This window comes from Rhinolophus ferrumequinum, chromosome 25 (genome assembly GCF_004115265.2).
Source record: "Rhinolophus ferrumequinum isolate MPI-CBG mRhiFer1 chromosome 25, mRhiFer1_v1.p, whole genome shotgun sequence".
NCBI classification, from domain to species: Eukaryota; Metazoa; Chordata; class Mammalia; order Chiroptera; family Rhinolophidae; genus Rhinolophus; species Rhinolophus ferrumequinum.
In genome coordinates this window covers 5967961-5988291 of record NC_046308.1, presented here as the reverse complement: position 1 = coordinate 5988291, position 20331 = coordinate 5967961, and the positions used below count along the sequence as shown (strand labels likewise).

General features: G+C 37.1%; 1 protein-coding gene across 6 annotated transcripts in view; it reads right to left on the bottom strand.

Annotated features, from left to right (window-relative positions):
* Positions 1-20331, bottom strand: part of IFT81 (intraflagellar transport 81) — a 170160-nt gene that overhangs the window by 5552 nt on the left and 144277 nt on the right. For all 6 annotated transcript variants that reach the window (XM_033097391.1, XM_033097393.1, XM_033097392.1 and 3 more), the window contains 5 exons: positions 18939-19067; positions 17835-17924; positions 5409-5495; positions 4360-4431; positions 4188-4273 (listed from right to left, as the gene is read on the bottom strand). In XM_033097391.1, coding sequence (XP_032953282.1) covers positions 4188-4273; positions 4360-4431; positions 5409-5495; positions 17835-17924; positions 18939-19067 — 464 coding nt within the window. The remainder of the gene's footprint in view (positions 1-4187; positions 4274-4359; positions 4432-5408; positions 5496-17834; positions 17925-18938; positions 19068-20331) is intronic.

Here is a 20331-nt window from a genome sequence, read left to right as displayed (position 1 = left end):
ATTCTCTTTCCCCATTTTCAGTCAGTTCATCTAGTAAATAGTAATTTAAGGGGAAAAAAGGCAAAACATTGCATAAGAAATTAAGAGAATTAAAATGTTAAGTGCTATTTCTGGTTAATCTACCCTTAAAACAATGGTAACCCATTTGCTTAAATTACACTTTGTTATTGAAGAGGTTTCCAAAAGGGAGAAAGGATACACATTTTAAATAAACACTAGATAGCATCTACCCCTGGAATTCCACTTCTAGGAAGTCATCCTACAGAAAAAGTCGTAATAACGATAAAAGCAAAAACGTTTACTTCACCATTGCTTATAACAGTGCACATCTGCAAACAAACTAAAGTTGATAGATGGGGAAATGTTTGAGTAAATTATAGAACATCCATTCAAAGGACTAATTTAGAGATGTAGAAAAGAATGAGGGAGATCTGAAAATACTGAAGTGGAAATAATTCTAGATAAATTATGAAGAGAAAAACTGTACATGTAGTTTAATTTTATTTTTGTATATTCACACACAAATTTCCTATGCATATGCTACAACACACACACACACACACACACACACACACACACACACAGCAAATGAATGGGAAAAGAATATGGAATAATGTACACCAAAATATTAACAGTCGACATTTCTGAAACATGGCAATGTGGACATCATTGAATTTTTGTGTACTATATTTCATAATGGTCACTTTTTGTTTTTATAAGTATTTCTTTTGTAATTGAAAAAATCTCACAAGTTTTTAATGTAAAAATACAAATACAAATAACGTATTGTGTTTTTTTAAGTTAAATTTATTGGGATGACAATGGTTAATAAAATTACATAGGTTTCAAGTGTACATTTCTATAATACTACATCATCTATATTGTGTGCTCTCCACCCTGAGTCTGTTCTCCTACCATCACATTGTATTGTATTTTTAAACAAAAGCATTTTAACATTATGTAAGGCAAAAAGTGAAATTTAAAGTGTTAAGGACAAAGATTGAAGGATGAGGACAAAAGAACCAATGACAAAAAGAGAGGCTTTAGACGTCAAATTTGGATGGAAAAATACTATGTTTCTGTGTAAAGCTACACTGTAATATTTAAGAAGAAATTAAACACAAAATTGGGAATCTAAGAAATCATGAACCACAAAGAGAAACCTTAGCAGCTTAAGTGAAGGAAGATAAAGGTGATTAGAATAGAGAGAATGTCAATTAAAAGTAACCAAAGTCCTTACAGAGCTGAAGTGAAGGTAGAATTTTGCACAGGAATGAGGGTTGAAGGGAATACACACCATCTTGATGAACCTTCATTGTGCTCTTAAAATTTATGAGACCCTACATCAAACTGTTGGCCTTCCCAGCTCTCCAATGAAAAACAGCTAGGAGGATGTAATGCATATTGGCTCAAGAAGAATGTATGGTTACAGTTCAGATAGCTTTCAAAAATTCATTTATTACCCTAGGCCTGAGAAATGTCTAAATTGTTTTAGAATTTCCATTTATATTTTATCAAGAAATCAATAGGCTCATACTCTTTTACCATAACACTAATACGTAATTTCAATTTATTCAAGACATAATTATGGAGCACCTACTATGCACCAAGCCTGCCCTGGGATTTCAAGAAAAAAACAGGACAAGACTGGGTCTTGCTCTCCAGGAATTCACACTATGTAATTCCTAAAACACTGCTGCATACATTATATTTAACTTGATCCTCTGTAGTATATATTGTTCACCTTGTTTTATAATAAGGAAGTGATACGCTCAAGGTCACAAAACTAGGAACTAGAAAAACCAGGTTAGAAACAAATTCTGTAGTCCCGCTCTAGTATTGTGAAATAAAACAGGCTGCCTCTTTCAATAAAACTAAAATTTGCAGATGATCTTTCAAAACCAAACTAATTTCTTAGACCTTTAGCCTTCCCAGAAAGTATCTCAAAAGCAGAAAATGCAATAACAATAAAAATATTGTATCTATAATAGTAGTAACATTTTAAATATGTATCAGTGAGTTTAGAGTATAATTAACTCCATTATATTCCTAAATGTACTATTCTAGTCAGGGCCCAATATTTTTTATAGGAAAACTAAGGAATGATAAAGGTATTTTATAATAATTTTTTAAATGATGAAGATGAACATCTGGTTAGAAAACTACTCAGAGAACCAATAGTTCACCCATCACTATTGCATATTCCAAACATTTTTATCACCCTAAATAGGAACTCTTGTAATCATCAATAACTCTCCATTCCCCCACCCTCAGGAATACATATAATTTCATAGTTGCTTTTTTATAAGCACACTGTTTTCTTCTTTACTGTTTTCTTCTTTACTATTTTTGATGAGACCCTACATCAAACTGTTGGCCTTCCCAGCTCTCCAACGAAAAACAGCTAGGAGGATGTAACGCATATTGGCTCAAGAAGAATGTATGGTTACAGTTCAGATAGCTTTCAAGCTATCTGAACTACTTTCAGAGCACTGTTTTCTTCTTTACTATTTATATTGATAATTTTGGAAGAAATGGAACATGATTTCTAAAACTTTTTATTTTTAAAGAACAAAATTAACTTCTCACATTTGTGAAATATTAGCATTGACCATATAGATTTATTTGAGCTAAGTTTACAGTCAATGAAAGAATCTGAATAAGTACATTTAATATGTTTAATGTGTTAGAGTATTAGAAAAAATATTCTATTTATAGGATATCTTCAGTCTGGCTTGCATTCCAGTGTATTATACGAGTATATATAAAAAACTTAAGACTCTGCAAGATATTGTATTTCTTAGATTCCTTTTTAAAAAAATTATATATTTCTTTAGTTACAATTGACATTCAATATCATTTTATATTAGTTTCAGGCGTACAGCATAGTGGTTAGATATTCATATAATTTATGCAGTGGTCCCCCTGACTAGTCTAGTACCCACCTGGCACTATACATAGTTGTTGTTGCAATGTTATTGACTATATTCCCTATGTTGTACTTTACATCCCCATGACTATTTTGTAACTGCCGACTTGTATTTCTTAATCCCTCACCTTTTTCCCCAGATCCCCAATCCCCCTTCTCTCTGGCAACCATCGGTTTGTTCTCTGCATCTGAATCTGTCTCTGTTTTGTTTGTTCATTTATTTTTTTCTTTAGATTCCACATATAATTATAATTGAGGTCATATGGTATTTGTCTTTCTCATTCTGACTTATTTCACTTAGCGTAATACCTCCTAGGTCCATGCTTGTTGTCATAAATGGCAAGATTTCATCCTTTCTTATGGCCAAGTAATATTCCATTATATCTAAGATTCCTTTTCGTAACATCAATGTATATGCCACTAAAAATCTCAACTGAAATCTAGAATAAATGTGAATTCTATACTTTGAGTTCTTCCTGGATGATAAAAGCAAAACATTTGAAGTGTGGTAAGGGGCAAAGAAAGCTTATCTTGTTCATTTTATCACAGCTGGCAATTCAACTATAAATGTAGTTTTTATGGCATCATTTGATTTATTACAGCATGCCGCAAGCTGGGATTACACAAAAAGAAAACCCAAAAAACAAAGTCACCATCTAAGGACTAGTGATATTTACACACCTTTCCTTGTTTTGAAGGCTGACACTCTGCAATCACATGGTTTCTAGCTGAAATGCAGTCACTCAAACATTGTACAATGTCAGGCAGATGACCGGAGTCCAGGCCACGTGGGACTTTCAAAACAGACAAACTTTGTGCTTATAAAAAAGCAACTATGAAATTATATGTATTCCTGAGGGTGGGGGAATGGAGAGTTATTGATGATTACAAGAGTTCCTGTTTAGCGTGATAAAAATGTTTGGAATATACAATAGTGATGGGTGAATGACATTGTGAATGTAATCAATGTAAATGAACTGTACAATTAAAAATGGCTACAATGGAAAATTTAATGTTACAGATCTTTTGCCATAATAGAAAAAGTAAGCAAGGTAGAAAATTATATGTATTCCTATTGAGTTAGCAGGGCTGGACTATCCAGCAGATATTTAACAAGATTCAAACCTAAATAATACCTTAGTATCTGCTCATTTAAGTACTCCAGATTCTACAATTTCACCTTATTTTTAAAACTTCCATAGGTGAAAACATTAAGTAATGCAATATAAAACAATATAAAAACAGTAAAATGACTTGCCTAATTGCCTTTCTTTTTTCTTGTTGATCGGAAGAGACATATGCCTTCATCTCATCAGTAGCACGACGAAGCTGTACTTGTAGGTTCTAAGTGGAAAGACTACGTTTCAGGTTAAGTCCTTGATACACAAAAATCTCAGAGCTAAGTTTTTGATCCACTTTCTTTGTCTTACCTTAGTCATACAATTTGTATAATGGTATTTACTTTCTTCTTGAAGACATTCTTCACGGAGTCCTCTGACTTCCTACAATATATAATTTTAAATGAAAGAATAATCAGATGCAGGGAGGATGACTAGATGTACAACAGAAATACCAGCAGTCATTTCCCCGTCTGACTGTAACCTTACCTACTATAACAGACTGGCCTGCAATCTTTCCTAGAGACTACTCATATCACTCTCAAACCCCAGGCTCTGTTATTTATTTATTAAGTACTCCTGTATGCCTAGCTCTGTGTTAGGTGCTGGAGACACAGCAGGGAACAAGACAGGGTCCTGCTCTCCTTCAAGTAGAGGAAACACACCAACAAGGAAACACATGAGGTTTTAGATGGGGACAAGGGCTATGAAGAAAATGTGACAGTAGAATGGGATAGGGTGACTGAGTGGGCAGCATTAGATAGGGTGATCAGAGATCTCTAGGAGGAGGTGACATTTAGGCTGAGGTCTGCGAGATGAAAAGGAAAGATCAAAGCAAAGAGTTGGGGGCAGAGTATCCCAGACTGAGAAGAGCACACGCAGAGACCCTGAGGTGAAAACAAGCTTGGCCTGTTCAAGTCCAAGAAGGCGGCCAGTGTGGCCGGAGCCCCCTGGGGGAGGAGCAGAGTGCATGGACGTGAAGCTTACGAGGCAGGCGGGGCTTTGGAGACCATAGCGTGGAAGTGAGATTTTAAGTACAACGGGAAGCCTAAGTTTTATACAGGTTTCTTTGGCTGCTCTGTGGAGAATAAACTGCAGGAAGTCAAGAGTGGAAGTGGGAGAGCAGGTGGTGGGTTACTGTGGGATTCTAGGAAAGACATTCTGGGGCCTAGACTTTGGCAGCAGTGGTACAGATGGAGAATTCAAACATGAAGTTTGAAGAAATAAAGAGCTCTGGAACTTAAGAGAAAGACTCAGGGGATGAGGGAAAAGACTTGGGGATCCTTTGACATTGGTGTAGTGAAAATATGCATACACATGCAGTTTCTGCTAAATTGTTAAAATAAAAACTGTCTTCTTACCTGTTCTAATTTGGAACGATTGCTTTCGAGGCCTGCCGCACAGCTGTCATACTGGGATTTCTTTTCATCACACTCCTGGGTTAGTTCCTAGTATAAAAAGGGGAAATGACTGAATAAGTGAAAAACAAAGGACTTAAATGTGGCTCTGACATAATGCATGCCCTTGTCAGTCTTGTAACTTAACTCTAAGCTTCTTGGCATACTTAAGAGTTATTTATAAAACAATCAGACATTTGAGAATTGTGACAGATGAAGGTGCTGATAAAAACAATAGCTACCATGTATTAAGCTGTGTGCCAGGCTGTTTGCTAGGAGCTGGGAATACAACAGTGAACAAACAGCCCCAAACCCGTCCCCTCAAGTAATGTTCTGACAAGTAAACAGGTTGCTCAGTGCTGTGATGGGCAAATGTGAGGTGTTATAGGGGCACGTGGGACTGTCACTGGACCTGACCCAAGCTTGGGGATCAACGGGGACAACTTCCTGGAGAAACTGATGTCTAAGTTGAGGTATGAAGGATTAGTAAGAATAGTTAGGGGGAAAGTGGACAGGGGAGGAGAATGTTCATAGAAAAGGAACACTATGTATAAAGGCTTGGAAGCTAGACGGAAGAACAATTTAGGATGTACAAGTACTTTATTATGCTGGAGCGCATCTGGGAAGTGTGAGAAGAGGCTGAAGATTTCAGTAGGGGCCTGACTGGAACTTTGTAAACCATGTTAGGGCCTCTGAGTTTTACCCCTGACGATAACTAAATCTCACAAAACCCCCCTGAGGTATTAATATCCCCACATCCTGTTTGGAAAAAGTTCAGGGAGGCCAACCACCTCGCCAAAGAGTATAGTGCTTGAAAGAGGTGTTGGGATGCGAATTCAATCTGTTGGTTTCAAACTTTCTTCTAGTGTAATATTTAGAATTAGATAATCTGAAAATCTTCTACTACAAACACCTAGAAATGCCAAAAGTATCTACAATTGCTTGACTAGGTAGAGTAAACATCCTTTCAAATCCAGAGCTGAACTGAACTTTCAAGGAAGTAAGGGGAACTACCGGGGCCAGGAACAAAGGATGACATTCTGTGGCTACTCTTGGTGGAGAGCTGGGAGCGGCCCCTCTTGGTTACCAGAGTGATTATAATGTCCGGGCAGGACCGAGGACAAAGCCCTAGGCCAGTGCAGAGTGGGAGGTTAGGACCAAGGACCCACAGTAAATCCAAACTGTTTTTCAACTGAGGAACCTGTGAGTAAAGGGCCAACCCCAGGCCTGGACTGGTGCAGGCCAGCCTCAGAATGACCTGGGTTTCACACAGCACAGTCTCCTGGCGAACCAGAGAGTGAACATAATTGGGTAAGGCTGTGGGTGTTTCCTTCGTTGCGTGGGACTGCATCTGGTTTGGGTGACTAGCACAGTATAAGATTGGTGGAAAAAAGGAGCGGTGGCTTTTACGTATCAAAGCGACCTACAGACACCTAGGCTCTCCTGGGGGACAGTCATACACACCCTAAGTGGGAGAAGGGGCACCAGAGGCTGTGTGCTTAGGGAGCTTCTGAGATGAAGATACCTGCACTTGAAAGCCTTCTTTTTTGTCTGTGAGTCTGATGGCCAGACTGATCAGTCAATGCAGCTGTGCTGCTGCAGACATAGGTGGAAAAGGTGCCCATCCTGAGGCAGGTCTGGGATTCGACGTAACCCCACCAACATGATCTGAGAACTCCCCAGCTGAGACATTAACTCAAAATTAGCTCCAAGCTGTGATACTCCTAAGACACCCAGCAGAACAACTGCAAAACCAGTCTGGAGGGACACACCTTCCATCCTAGCTGCCAGAATTAAAGAAACAAAACCTCGAGATAAGCTCACAATCCAAAAGTATAAACATATAAGAAAACAATCAATCCATTATGAGTGAGAATCGGACAATATACAAAACAGGACTATACCTCCAGAAACTTTGAATACTATAGATAAGCCTATTAAATAAGTATGCTTAAAATAATTAAAGTTATAAGGGAGGAACTAAAAACAAGAGATTAAAAAAAGGTACAGTGAGTAAAAAGAGACAAAAATGAAAAGAAAGTCATTGAAATTAAAAACTAAGTAGTGGCATAAACATAAGATTAGACACAGCTCTGGAGACAAAAGAAAATAGAGCTGAAGAAATGATCCCAAATTCATCACAAAGACACAAAAAGATGAAAATACGAAAGTGAGGTTAAGCAATAGGGAACGATATAAATATGTCTAACATACATCTAATAGAAATTGCTAGAGAACAGACTAGAAAGACCATGAGAAACAATATTTGAAGATATTATACAGAATGTTTCCATAATTAATAGAAGACAAAAAGCACAAAATCCATCAGGGCAAACAAACCTAAATCTATACTTAGATCATGATGGTGAAAATGGACAACACCAAAGACAAAGATAAAAATATTAAAACCAATTATAGGGAGGGCATTACCTAAAAAGAAATGATAATTAAACTGATAGTAGACCCTTTAAGGCAACAAGAGAAATCAGAAAGCAATGAAAGAAATTTTTTCCTGACCAAGCCCTTACTTAAGAAGAAGAAAAAAGATGGTTTACTTTTACCAGTAATAATGATTCTTTACGGAGAGAATCACTAAAAGAAAACAAAACAAGGAAATTTAATTTCAGGAAGAAGGAAACTGAATCCAGAAGGAAGGATTAAAATACAAGAAGCAATGATGAGAACTGCGAAATATGTGGGTAAACCTAAACAGGAAATGATGACGAAGTAGTAATTACAACATTAACGACCACCATGACAATCACTCTTAGAAATGAAGAAACAAAATGGAAATAAAATACCAGATGATAACACACACGTAGCAGAAAGGGTGTTAAATTATGATAAGGTCCCTGTATTGTTTGAGAGATGCTGATCAACTTTAGACTTTAAGTCAGGAAAATATATGTTAAAAATTTAAGAATTAAACAATATCAGAATAGAAGACAGAAAAAAGAAAATGAAGGGGAAAAAGAAGATAAAAGAGAACGGGATTGATTACAATGGAGGGTAGGGGGGGAAGCACAGTAAATAGGATGCACAAAATAGAAATAAACCCCAATGTATCAATAATAAGAGTAAATGTAAATGGGACTAAAGTCACCAATTAAAAGATTCTCAAATTGAATGTAAAATCTATACCCACACAAAATCCAACTATATGCTATTTATGAGACATATATAGAAAAAAATAAGGACATAGAAAGCTGAAAGTAAACAAATAAAAAGATATATCAAGCAATACTAACCCTAAGAAAGCTGGCACACTCACATTAACAGCAGACAAAAGAAGACACCTAGACAAAAAGAATTACCAACAATATAGGGAGTCAGAAAATAATGATAAACCAGATAATTTACCAGGACGTTTTTTTAAACCTGGAATCTATGTAACATTGTGGTAAAATATACATAACATAAAATTTACCATCTGACCCATTTTTAAGTGTACAGTACGGTAGTGTTATATCCATCCACACTGTTATGCAGCCATCCATCTCCAGGGCTCTTTTCATCTTGCAAAAGTGAAACTCGGGACCCATTAAACAACAACTCTCCATTCACCAGGAAGTCTTGAACAACACATTGAAGAAGCTTGATGTGATGAACACATGGAGAACCCAGTACTCAACAACTGGAAAACACACATTCTTTGGAAGATCAAGTCACTAAAAAAATTAGGTTGGCTTCAGATCTCTCCATGGACACATTTAACTCTCAAAGACCATGGAGCTATACTTTAAAAATCCTCAAGGAAAGAGAGCATGATGTAAGAATTTTATGCTCAGTCAAGCTGTTGTTGAAATATTTAAGGCAACAAATTCTAGAACACGCAAGAACTGATCAGGGAACATTGTTCTTATGAGCCTGTTTTGAGGACTCTACTAGAGGACAAATCAGAGACAATAAAAAGTAGGGGAAAGGGCCGTGAAAGGATTGGTAATGAGCACTGAATCTAACAATCACAGACCTAACACTAAAAACAAAAGAGGGGACAAGGGTAAAAGAACAATGGAAATGTTCTTAACAATGTAGAAATCCTACAATAAAACCAGCAGGGAGGAGACGGGGAGAAGAAAGTGGCAGGCAGAGTAAGCAAGCTGGTTTCCTCACGCTCTAATTGCTGGGGAGAGACAGGTGGGGGATGTCAAAGGCTATAATGCGAAGCTGAGGAATCAAGGCATCGCCTACGCACATTGAAAGGATACAGCAAATCGTAAGAAAGCGTACAATGGACTAGAATCAGGTGCTAATGGAAGGGGAAGGGAGGGAGAAGGAAGAGGACATATATCAATTTCATCTCTGTTCACAGTGTGGATCAATAGATACTACCTACAGAAACAGATGATTAATGGTGGAGTTACAGAACCACTAGAGCAAAACCACAAGCTGGAATACACACACACACACACACACACACACACACACACACACACACACACACAGAGCATGGCGGTGGAGAGGAGAGAGAGAACTAGAATGAACAGAGAACTTTTTCATAGGCTTCAAAATCGAAAGCAAAACATAAAATGCACGGCTAAGGCCAAATATGTCTGCATATCAATAAATACAAACGGGCTAAACTTATCTATTAAAATCACCTTTCGGATTACATCACATAACAAAACCCAATTCAAGATCTATTCAGAGACACATCTAAAACAAGGCAATATTTTTAAAAGTTGAAAGCAAAAGATGGGCAAAAGTATAGCAGGCAAATGCAAACAAGGAAGCAGGCATTTTGATCGTGATATCAATCAAGAGTTGAATTCTAGCCACAAAAAAAGGCTTTTTTTTTTTTAATGAAGTAGAACAAAAGTGTGGAGAGCAAACTTTGGTCGCTAGTAAATAATTACCTATTCATTAATTCTCAGGAACTTTCTGTAAGATTCATAAGGAACTGTTAACAGTTATTACTTCTGGGGAGTGTACTGGTGGGGTGCAGAGAGAGAAATAATTTCTATTCTTTCTTTGAAACAATTCCTTACTGTTTGAATTCTTGCTAATAGCATGGTTTTACCTTTATAAGAAACAGTAATCAATAAGAAATCAGTAATTATCAGATTGTATACTTAAAAATGAGTATTTTAGCCCTTTCCCATGTAGTAGGAATTATATGTCTTATGTCATTTAATTACATATGACTTATAGAACTTCTCCTAAGAAAACAAACATGAAATTTTTCTAGGTGCTACTCTAATTTTAGATAATTATAAAAGATGTAAACATAAGTCATACATCTCAAGTTGCGATGCTCTAATTTTTAAATAATTGTTAATATTCATATTGAGAACAACATGCAAGTACAAAAGAAGGGAAATATAATAATACTTCATTATAAAGTTTCTTAAATATTTGAAATTTGTCCCTTAAAGCAAGAAGTGTGAAGTATTTTTAAGTACTCCTGCCCTTTAATGTATGTATGGTAATACACCTATGTAGTTCCGAGTGTTAAATACACTTAAACAAGTTAAAAATAAATAGTATTCAAAGTAGAGAACAGTTAAGAATTTCGGTTAATATTTAAAAACAGGTTCAAGTAAATGAAGTGGCTGACTTTTTTTCAGTATACTTTTTATCACAAAACGTTTCTAGGTAAAAACAGAACTATATGTGGATGTAGGCGAGTGGCAAAATGAGCATCAGGTACCCACCAACTGCACTGAACTCAAACATTAAAACAAAAGAACCAAACCAGTTAATGCGAAGGTAGGCAAATCCTGCAGTCTCTCTAGATTTTTTTTATTGTGGTAAAATATACATAATATAAAAATTACCACTTAAACCATTTTTAAGTGTGCAGTTCAGTGGCATTAAGTGCATTCACATTGTTACGCAACCATCACCACCATCCATCTCCAGAGCTCTATTCATCTCCCCAAACTGAAACTCCACACCCATTAAATACACTGACTCCCATTTCCCCCTCTTCCCTCTCCCTGGCAACCACTATCCTATTTGCTGTCTCTACAAATCGGACTATTCTAGGTGACTCATATAAATGAAACCATACAGTGTTTGTCTTTTCAACAAGGCAGAAGACAGATGAAAATGCTTAGATGGCATAGGCACCCCTTTGACTTGATGAATATGGAAAGAACTGGAGAGCTGTATTATCTGAGAATGGTGGTGAGACAGCTACATTTCTTTGTAATGGGAAAGGTAGGCAGCTTCACACAGAGAGAAATCTAGTTACATCATGGGAAAATGAATGTCAGGTGTTGGTTGCATTATAATAAATGACTTTATAGAATTTAAGGTCTAGTATATGGTTTTACTTAGAAAACAATTGGGTTGAAAAGCAGCAATATTCCTTCTTTTACAACTATTTTTAATAACTAGAAGGATAAACACCTTTTTAAAAAAGTTCTTAAGTATTAGTCATTGTTGCAAAGTGCCTTATACGTGTTATTTACTCATTACAACCACCCTGTTAAGAAGGGACTAGTTTACAGAGAAGGAAACTAAAGTTTATAAAGTCACTTGCCCAAGGTTATCTAGGGTCTGCCTGATTCTGCAGCCCATGTTCTGAATCATTCTATCTAGATTGTCTCCCTATAATTAGTGCAACTGGTATCATTTGCCTTTCACCTGCTGAAGTGTTTCCCAACCATAGCATGTTGTAAAGCTTATCCTAAATCTATGCTACATATGCCCTTATTGGTCCTGTATTGACAGATGGCACAGTTTAGTCACATACACCAAATGGTTCTTTTATTGAACTAATAAATTAATAGTATAGTTCAAAAGAATGAACAAGTATGGAGAAAAAGGGATTAGTGTGGAGAAAACGGGCTTTGGACTCACTTGGACTGTAGTTTGAGTCCCTGTGCCACCTCTTATACCATCTTAAACAAGTTATTTGAGTTCTCTAAGCCTCAATTTCCTCATCTATAGAATATCTGAAAATATCTAACATTGTGAATATTAAATGTGTAAATGAGACATTGCAAAAGCTCAATAATCATTTAATTCTGTAGAGGTATGCTTCTAGTTCTAGAAGACTCTTGACACATGTATACTTGATTTGAGTTTTTACAAATGCTCTGTTTATTAATTCAACAAATACTTATTGAGCACCTACATTGTTCTAAACTTGGTTCTATAAAACAGACACTTACAATTCTGGTAGAGATTATGGTAAGGATCTTAAAAGGGACATAGCTTTTTTTTTTTATTCCATAAAACCCCTCTAATTTAGTTCACAAAGTAATTTCATTTGCATTACATAGTGTTAAACCAAAATTCACATGGTCTTTCCTGAAGTGTTCTCCTCAGACTTCATCTACTCTCACACCACACTCTGTGGTGATCGCCCCTTCTCCTGGGCTGTGCAAACATCGGATCTAGGCAGATGCTCACATACTTCAACTTGAACCCTGATAGCTCGTCCTGAGCTCTTGTTGGATATTAATGTCTGTGTGTCTATAATGAATTCATCATTCCCTCTTCTTCACCCACTGCCACCACCAAAGTTAGCTCTTCATCATCCCTAACCTGCATTGTCAGTGGCTTCAAACCTCAAAAAAATTTTTTTGCTACCGTGTTTCCCCGAAAATAAGACCAGGTCTTATATTAAGGTTTGCTCCAAAAGATGCATTAGGGCATCTTTCAGGGGATGTCATCCTGAAAAATCATGCTAGGGCTTATTTTCCAGTTAGGTCTCATTTTCAGGGAAACATGGTATCTTTTGTTCCCTTGCCCACAATTAATGTTCTTCCTTATACAGAGGGTGCCAAAAAAATGTATACACATTTTAAGAAAGGAAAACTGTATTAAAATTGCAATAATCTGGAAATGAAGATTGGTACAGCCACTTTGGAAAGCAGTGTGGAGGTTCCTCAAAAAATTAAGAATAGAATATGACCCAGCTATCCCTCTCCTGGGTATCTACCCAAAAAATCTGAAAACATTTATCTGTAAAGATATATGTGCTCCAATGTTCACTGTAGCTTTATTTACGGTGGCCAATACATGAAAACAACCAGTGTTCTTCGATAGATGAATGGATAAAGAAAATGTGGTATATATACACAGTGGAATACTATTCTGCCATAAGAAAAGATGAAATAGTGTCCTTTGAGAAAAAATGGATGGATCTTGAGACTATTATGCTAAGCGGAAAAAAGTCAGACAGAAGAAGTCGAGAATCACATGATTTCACTGATATGTGGTATATAAAACTGAAAACAACAAAGGAACAAGACAAACAAATGAAGAAACAAAAATTCATAGACACAGACAATAGTTTAGTGGTTACCGGAGGGTAAAGCGGGAGGGGGCTGGTAGATGAGGGTAATGGGGGTCAAATATATGGTGATGGAAGAAGAATTGACTCTGGGTGGTGAATATACAATGTGATATATAGATGATGTAATACAGAATTGTACACCTGAAACCTATGTCACTTTACTAACAATTGTCATCCCAATAAACTTTAATTAAAAAAAAAAACTGCCATAATATATACCAATAACAAAGGATGAACACAAGTCATGTTTGACTTCTGCAATTACAAAAGATGCTCAAAGTGGTTCCCATCAGCGTCCAGACACTTCTGATTACGGCGAACTACTGTTTGAGCAACGCTGACCAAAGTGTTCACTTGCATACATTTTTTTTGTACCCCGGTACTGTTCAGATCTATTCCTTCTTGTCCATTTCTTGTACCCTCATTACTTCTAACCTAGACTACCAAAAGACATTTGATGCTACTTTTATTTGTTGAAAGTATAATTATAAAGCCACAGAGTGAACCTGTGAAAATCCTAACAAGAATATGACAAACAAATAAGGAAAACAAAACAGTGAACTATAGACTGGAAAGGCTCAATACATCTCAGTCTTCAAGAAAGGAGGTGCCAAGGAGTGTAATAACTATAGGATTATTACTCTAACTTCCCACACAAGTAAAGTAATGCTCAAGGTGACGCAACAAAGGCTTCTACCTTAGATGGAGGAAGAAATGCTGGATATTTGAGCAGCATTAAGGAAAAAAAAGAGGCACTTGAGACCTAATAGCAGTTATTTGCTGGATACTGGCGTGGTCCTAAGAAGTTCAGAAGAAGGTTGGTCTACATTTTATGGACCACAGGAAAGCCTTTGACTGCATCGATCCTGAAAAGCCATGGGCTGCTCTGAAAGAAATGGACACACGTCAGCAGCCAACTGTCCTGATGTGTAACCTGTGTTGTGGACCGGAAGCCGTTGTCAGGACAGAATATGGAGACAGAATGGTTTCCCACAGGCAAAAGCGTCAGACAGGGTGCATTTTGTCTTCCTATTTGTTTAATCTGTACACAGAAAACATCATAGGAAAAACTGGGCTAGACTCAGAGAAAGGAGGAGTGAAAACTGGTGCAAGAAATATCAATAACTTAAGATATGCAAATGACACCATCTTCCTGGCTGAAAGTAGCAATGACCTGAAATGACTTCTGATGAAAGTGAAAGAATAAGTGCCAAAGCAGGACTGCATTTGAACATCAAGAAGACAAAAATTATGACTACAGAAGAAATACACAGCTTTAACATAGACGATGAAGACATGGAAATTGTTAAAGATTTTGCTGACCTTGGTTCAATCATCAATTCAAATGGAGATGGCAGCCAAGAAATCAAGAGAAGGCTGAGACTCAGACAGGCAGCACTGGAAGGATTAGGAAAGATCACCAACAGCAAAGAGGTGTCCTTGAAGACCAAGGCTAAGGTCATCCACACCCTCGTCTTCCTAATTGTTGTGTATGGATGGGAAAGAAGACTGACAGGAAAGCCATTCATTCATTTGCAAGGTGGTGCTGGAGGAGAGCTCTACAGATACCCTGGACCGCCGGAAAGACGGACACGTGGGTTCTAAACTGGAAACATCGCTGGAGGCAAACATGACAAACCTGAAGCCGTCCTGCTTCTGGTACATCATGAGAAGGCAGGGCTCTTTGGAAAAGACAATAATGCTGGGAAAAATAGAAAGCAGCAGGGAAGGAGGAGGACCAAATGTGAGGTGGATGGACTCCATAAAAGAAGCCGGAGGCACGAGTCTACAGGAGCCTCAACATCCTGCTGAGGACAGGACGTTGTGGACATCACTCATTCACAGGGTTGCACGAGTCAAGCTGACTGCATGTAACACACATAACTATAAAGACTATGGCAAACAAGGGCAATATGACAGAGTAACTGCATAGAACCTTAAAGTAACTGAATGCAATACATCCTACTACGTCACATTCTAACCATGTACAAAAGTATACATGAGAGGACAAGGATAAAATGCAAAGATGAACACGGTTCAGTTGTTAGTAATAGGAGAATGGGTGGTTTACTACAGAGACCAATTAAAGTACCTGACATACGCATAGCCTCTCTAGAGGGAAAATTCTCTAGACAGCCATGCTTGGTACCATGTCACCCTCCTTTCTTCCCACCCTTACCCACAAGTATAGCTTGTTAAACTAAGGATGGACCCCTGACCTGACCTGAGGATAGCCTAACAGTCTTTCAGGTAGTCTGACATGAAAAACTGCCCCAAAAAGAGAGGAGCTGCACTAGGAATTTGAATTAGAAAATGCAGAGAAAATAGGGCAGGTAGTAGTGAAAACTCCACACAAAGGATGTGGTGAGAAAGGCCACAGTGTGAGATATTAATGACGAGGAACCAGGAGCAAGCTGAGGTTACAAGTCTGCTAATTCCAAAGAGCAAGGAGAAAGTGTGAGAGAGAGACGAGAACCAGAAGTGACAAACCTGGCTGGTGGCAGGAACAAAGGGAGACGCCACTGCAAAGAAATTCACCGAGTCCTGTTATTGTTGTAGTATTAGCGTGTAGAACTTGGCTCTGCCCTTTACCAGCTGTGGGCCCTTGGGCAAGTAAGTCCTTTCCTTCCCCGTGCCTTTATTTGTTCATTTGTGTAAAGAGGAGTCCCTACCTTACTGAGTGATTGGGAGGCCAGAATGAGGAATGTAATAGCGCTTTGCACACAGAAAGCACTCAATAAATGTTATTACTATCTTCTGCCTCATCATTATCTAAAAGCTCCTGCTGCTAAGGTTCCTGAAGTTTCCCTGAACCAAAATGCTCTGTGGTTACAGTACCTCTACCTGTTCCAGATAGACTATGCTTCTGATTCTTGGATTTAATGAAAGAGCTAATTACAAACAGATTAATTAGCTTACTGTTAGGGAGAAATGTTATCATCATTAGAAATACACATATCTGGTCCCTTGGGTCTCCAAGTTGCTCACTCAAGAAAAGCATTAAGAAAATCAATGAATTAGAAAGTGACTATGAAAATAATTGTTGATGTCCTCAATCTGAACACTTTGCTCAAAATTCTCCTTTCTGAAACCTTTCCTTTCTGACAATCACTTCATTTGCTTCCTCTTTCCTTACCAGTTAAGTATAAGATTCTGATTGTATTTTGTTCTATATTGTTCTCCAGTTGGGTTATCTTTTGTTTTTCTTGAATTTCTTCATGTGTTTGTCCCATCTCATCTATTAGAGTATGAACTCCAGAGAACAGGAACTTGTCTCTTCCGTTTCTTTTGTGATGGCACTGGTGCGTAATGGAACAAGCAGGAGGTTCGAAATAAGATGATATAGATGCTAGAGCCAGCCCCTAACTCTCACTTCCTACTTCTCTGTTTGTATACGTCACTAAAACCTGTCTCAGACTCCAGGGTATTTTCTATAAAAAGGAAATGATGTCATTCTGATTTCAAAGCCCATGTGATTTTTCACTCTGCTTCTCTGACTGACGGACGCCACTCACGAAGAGTTCTGTAGTTCCATCCTCAGGCACATGCAGTACGGCTCACAGTCAAACCTAAATTACTACAAGGAGAGTGGTAACTACTGCTAACGTCAGTTAGCCACCTGATCTGGATTTGTGAAGGGCATTACCTTCTAACAGTTTATCTTTAAAACAGTGGTTTGAACTAGCTTCCAAGTCATGGTATTTCATCACTTATCATAAGCTATCATAGTTTGCCCCCTGGCAAAGCAAGTTCATTAATCTGAAGTTAACTTGTCACCACTCGTTGGCAGACTTTGAGCTTTTACCTGGCCACAGAAGAATGTGACTTCATATTTATAGCTCTGACATGCATATGATTTAAAGCAAAAAGTTCATCTGGCTGCACTTGTGATTTCAGCTTAAAACTCCTTCTTCTCCTTCCCCCAACAATATATGACAGAACAAGCAGCATAAATTAAACAGAAACCTTTGTAGGTCATATTATTCACTCTCTTTTGCAAAATAATATCAATATGATAGTAGTAGTAATAATAATAATAATGTTTTCTATAAATTACCTAAGTAAAACATTCAGGATTCTAACTACCACATCTCAACAAGATAGAATACTAAAAATATCACAATGTCAAATTCACTTACTTGACATTTCTGACGCAGCTGTCGTAGTTCTTTTATAACTGGGGCTAAAGCTGACTTCTTTTCAGATACCAGTGAATTCAGTTTTTTTACCTGTCATTTAAACAAAACACATCACATCTAAAAAAAGAATTCAAAAGAACAAAAATACTCCATGCATACAGGTATTTACTGAAGTGTTATATATACGTAAGAGTAAAAAAAACTATAAATTACTTCAGTGCCAAACAATGGGGAAGTGATTTAGTAAATCTTGATTCCTTAGTAAGATGGAATGTCATTTAACTATTCAAAATATCAGTTATTAAGACTGCAAACCAATATGGGGAAATATTTATAATCTAACAGTGAATGACCAAAACAAATTACAAAATTGCCTATATACAACTACAATCATGTTGTATTATGTAAAAAACACATAATTACGTAGTTTATATAAAATATACACAAACATGGATGAAGTGATATTAAAAACGGTTAATAACCTGAATGGCATAAGGAATGACCAATCACAATGGACACCAGCCATAGAAGTGAACAGGGTCTCGGAGGCCTCTGCTGTGCTAAATATTCGTCTCTTTAGGAGTTAAGACTGTGGTGAGATCCAGGGGGTTCTGGGCGAGTGGCCAACATGGACAAGACAGCCAGAGGTGGGTATTCTGAGAGTTTGGGGCAGAGCTATTTACCAGTAAGTAAGGAAAGATTTCAACATTTTAATGCCTGATGAGGCTGTACCAGTGAATTCTAGTTAAATAGCAGCCTTGAATATCAAAAGAGACGAAGGACATACATAAAAATAAAACGATTTTATTTGTTAGGGTGGCATGATTTGGGAAAACTTATTTTTTATCTTGAATATTTCTTTATATCGTATAACTTTTACACACCTCAAAAAACGCAAAATATATAAACTGTTATAAGCTGAACAATCTTACTAAAATGGAAAAGTTCAAAACAGATTGATAGAATATAAAGAGATGAAAGAATATAAACAATGTGCAGAAGTGAAAATTTGAATGTTTCACTGAAAATAGGACAAACGCTAAAATATCTGCATTCTAGCTACACAATAAAAATTTTAAAAACCCTAAAAAAATGTGTAATCACCATTTCAGACATGTCATCCAGTGTTCGTCCTTTCATTTCATCAACTTCACTCTTCAGTGCGGATACTCTTTCTAGCTCTTCTTGAGTGTAACTATATCCAGATATACCCCTTTTCTCCTCAGTAGTTTGCTAAAAGTAAAGAATAAAAATAGGTGTCAAAAATGGGGTCCACAAAATGGGTATCAAAAACTTGATGATTCCATAAGAAATATATAGATTTAATACATCACAATAAAGTTGTAAATAAATTAATTTAGAATCCTAAAGGACAATCTTTATTGACTTCAACAATAATTATAAACTTTATGTCATAACCTTACACCTAATTTTATTATCCTCAGGTGCATAGGAAGTATTTCTAATTTTAGACTTTAAAATAATGCTGTGTACAAGTATTCTAATAAATCAAGTTAGAGGTGATGGTAGCATGAATCAGGCATTGAGGTTAGGGGTAATGAGAAGTGGTTCTGTGTATATTGTGAAGACAGAGCCAACAAGATATTGTGGCAGCTTGAATGTGGGGTGTGAGGGAAAGAGGGGTAAGAATGACCCAAGGCTTCTGGCCTGAATAAGATGGAGCTGTCATTTGTTGAAATGAGTACAACTTGGGAAGACCAGGTTTGAGGGAGCAGTGAAGATCAGAAGTTCAATTTTAGACATGTTACAAATGTGAGATGTCTAATAGACCCCCAACAGAGAGGTCAAGATGTTATATGTACAAGATTGGAATTCGAGGAGACATCTAGACTGGAGATACAAATTTGTGAGTTGTCTGAATGGAGAAGGTCTTTTAAGCCATGAGACACGATAAGATTGGAGTGAGGGTAAAGAAAAGATTCAAGGGCTAAGTCTAGGGAACTCCAACATTTAGATCTTGGAGAAATGAGAAGAAATCATCTATGGAGTAGAAAGAGGAATGCTAGTATTAGGTTGTTGGAGCAAAAGTAATTGCAGTTTAAAAGGTTAAAAAAAATTGCAAAACCCGCAATTCCTTTTGTACCAACCTAATATGAGGAAAACACCAGGAAAGCGAAGGGTACTAGAAGACAAGTAAAGAAAAATTTTACAGAAAGAGGGAGTCAAACACTGCTAATAGGTCAAGTAGGAAAAGAGCTAAGAACTGATCACTGGATTTGGCAATGTGAATGTATTGGAAACCTTGACAAGACAAACTTCAGTGAAATGGTAGGTGTGAAACATGATCGGAGAGGGTTCAAAAGAGGACGGAACAACCAAAAGTAAAGAAAGACAAGAAAAAAAAAAAAAAGAAAGACAAGAAGAGAGGGAATAAAATAAGAGTTGGAATTTGGGGTTGCCAATAAGATTGAAACTCCTAAGAAAAGAGTAGAGGGAACTATAAAGTATCAGCCCCAAATTCTGTATGCAATTTCCT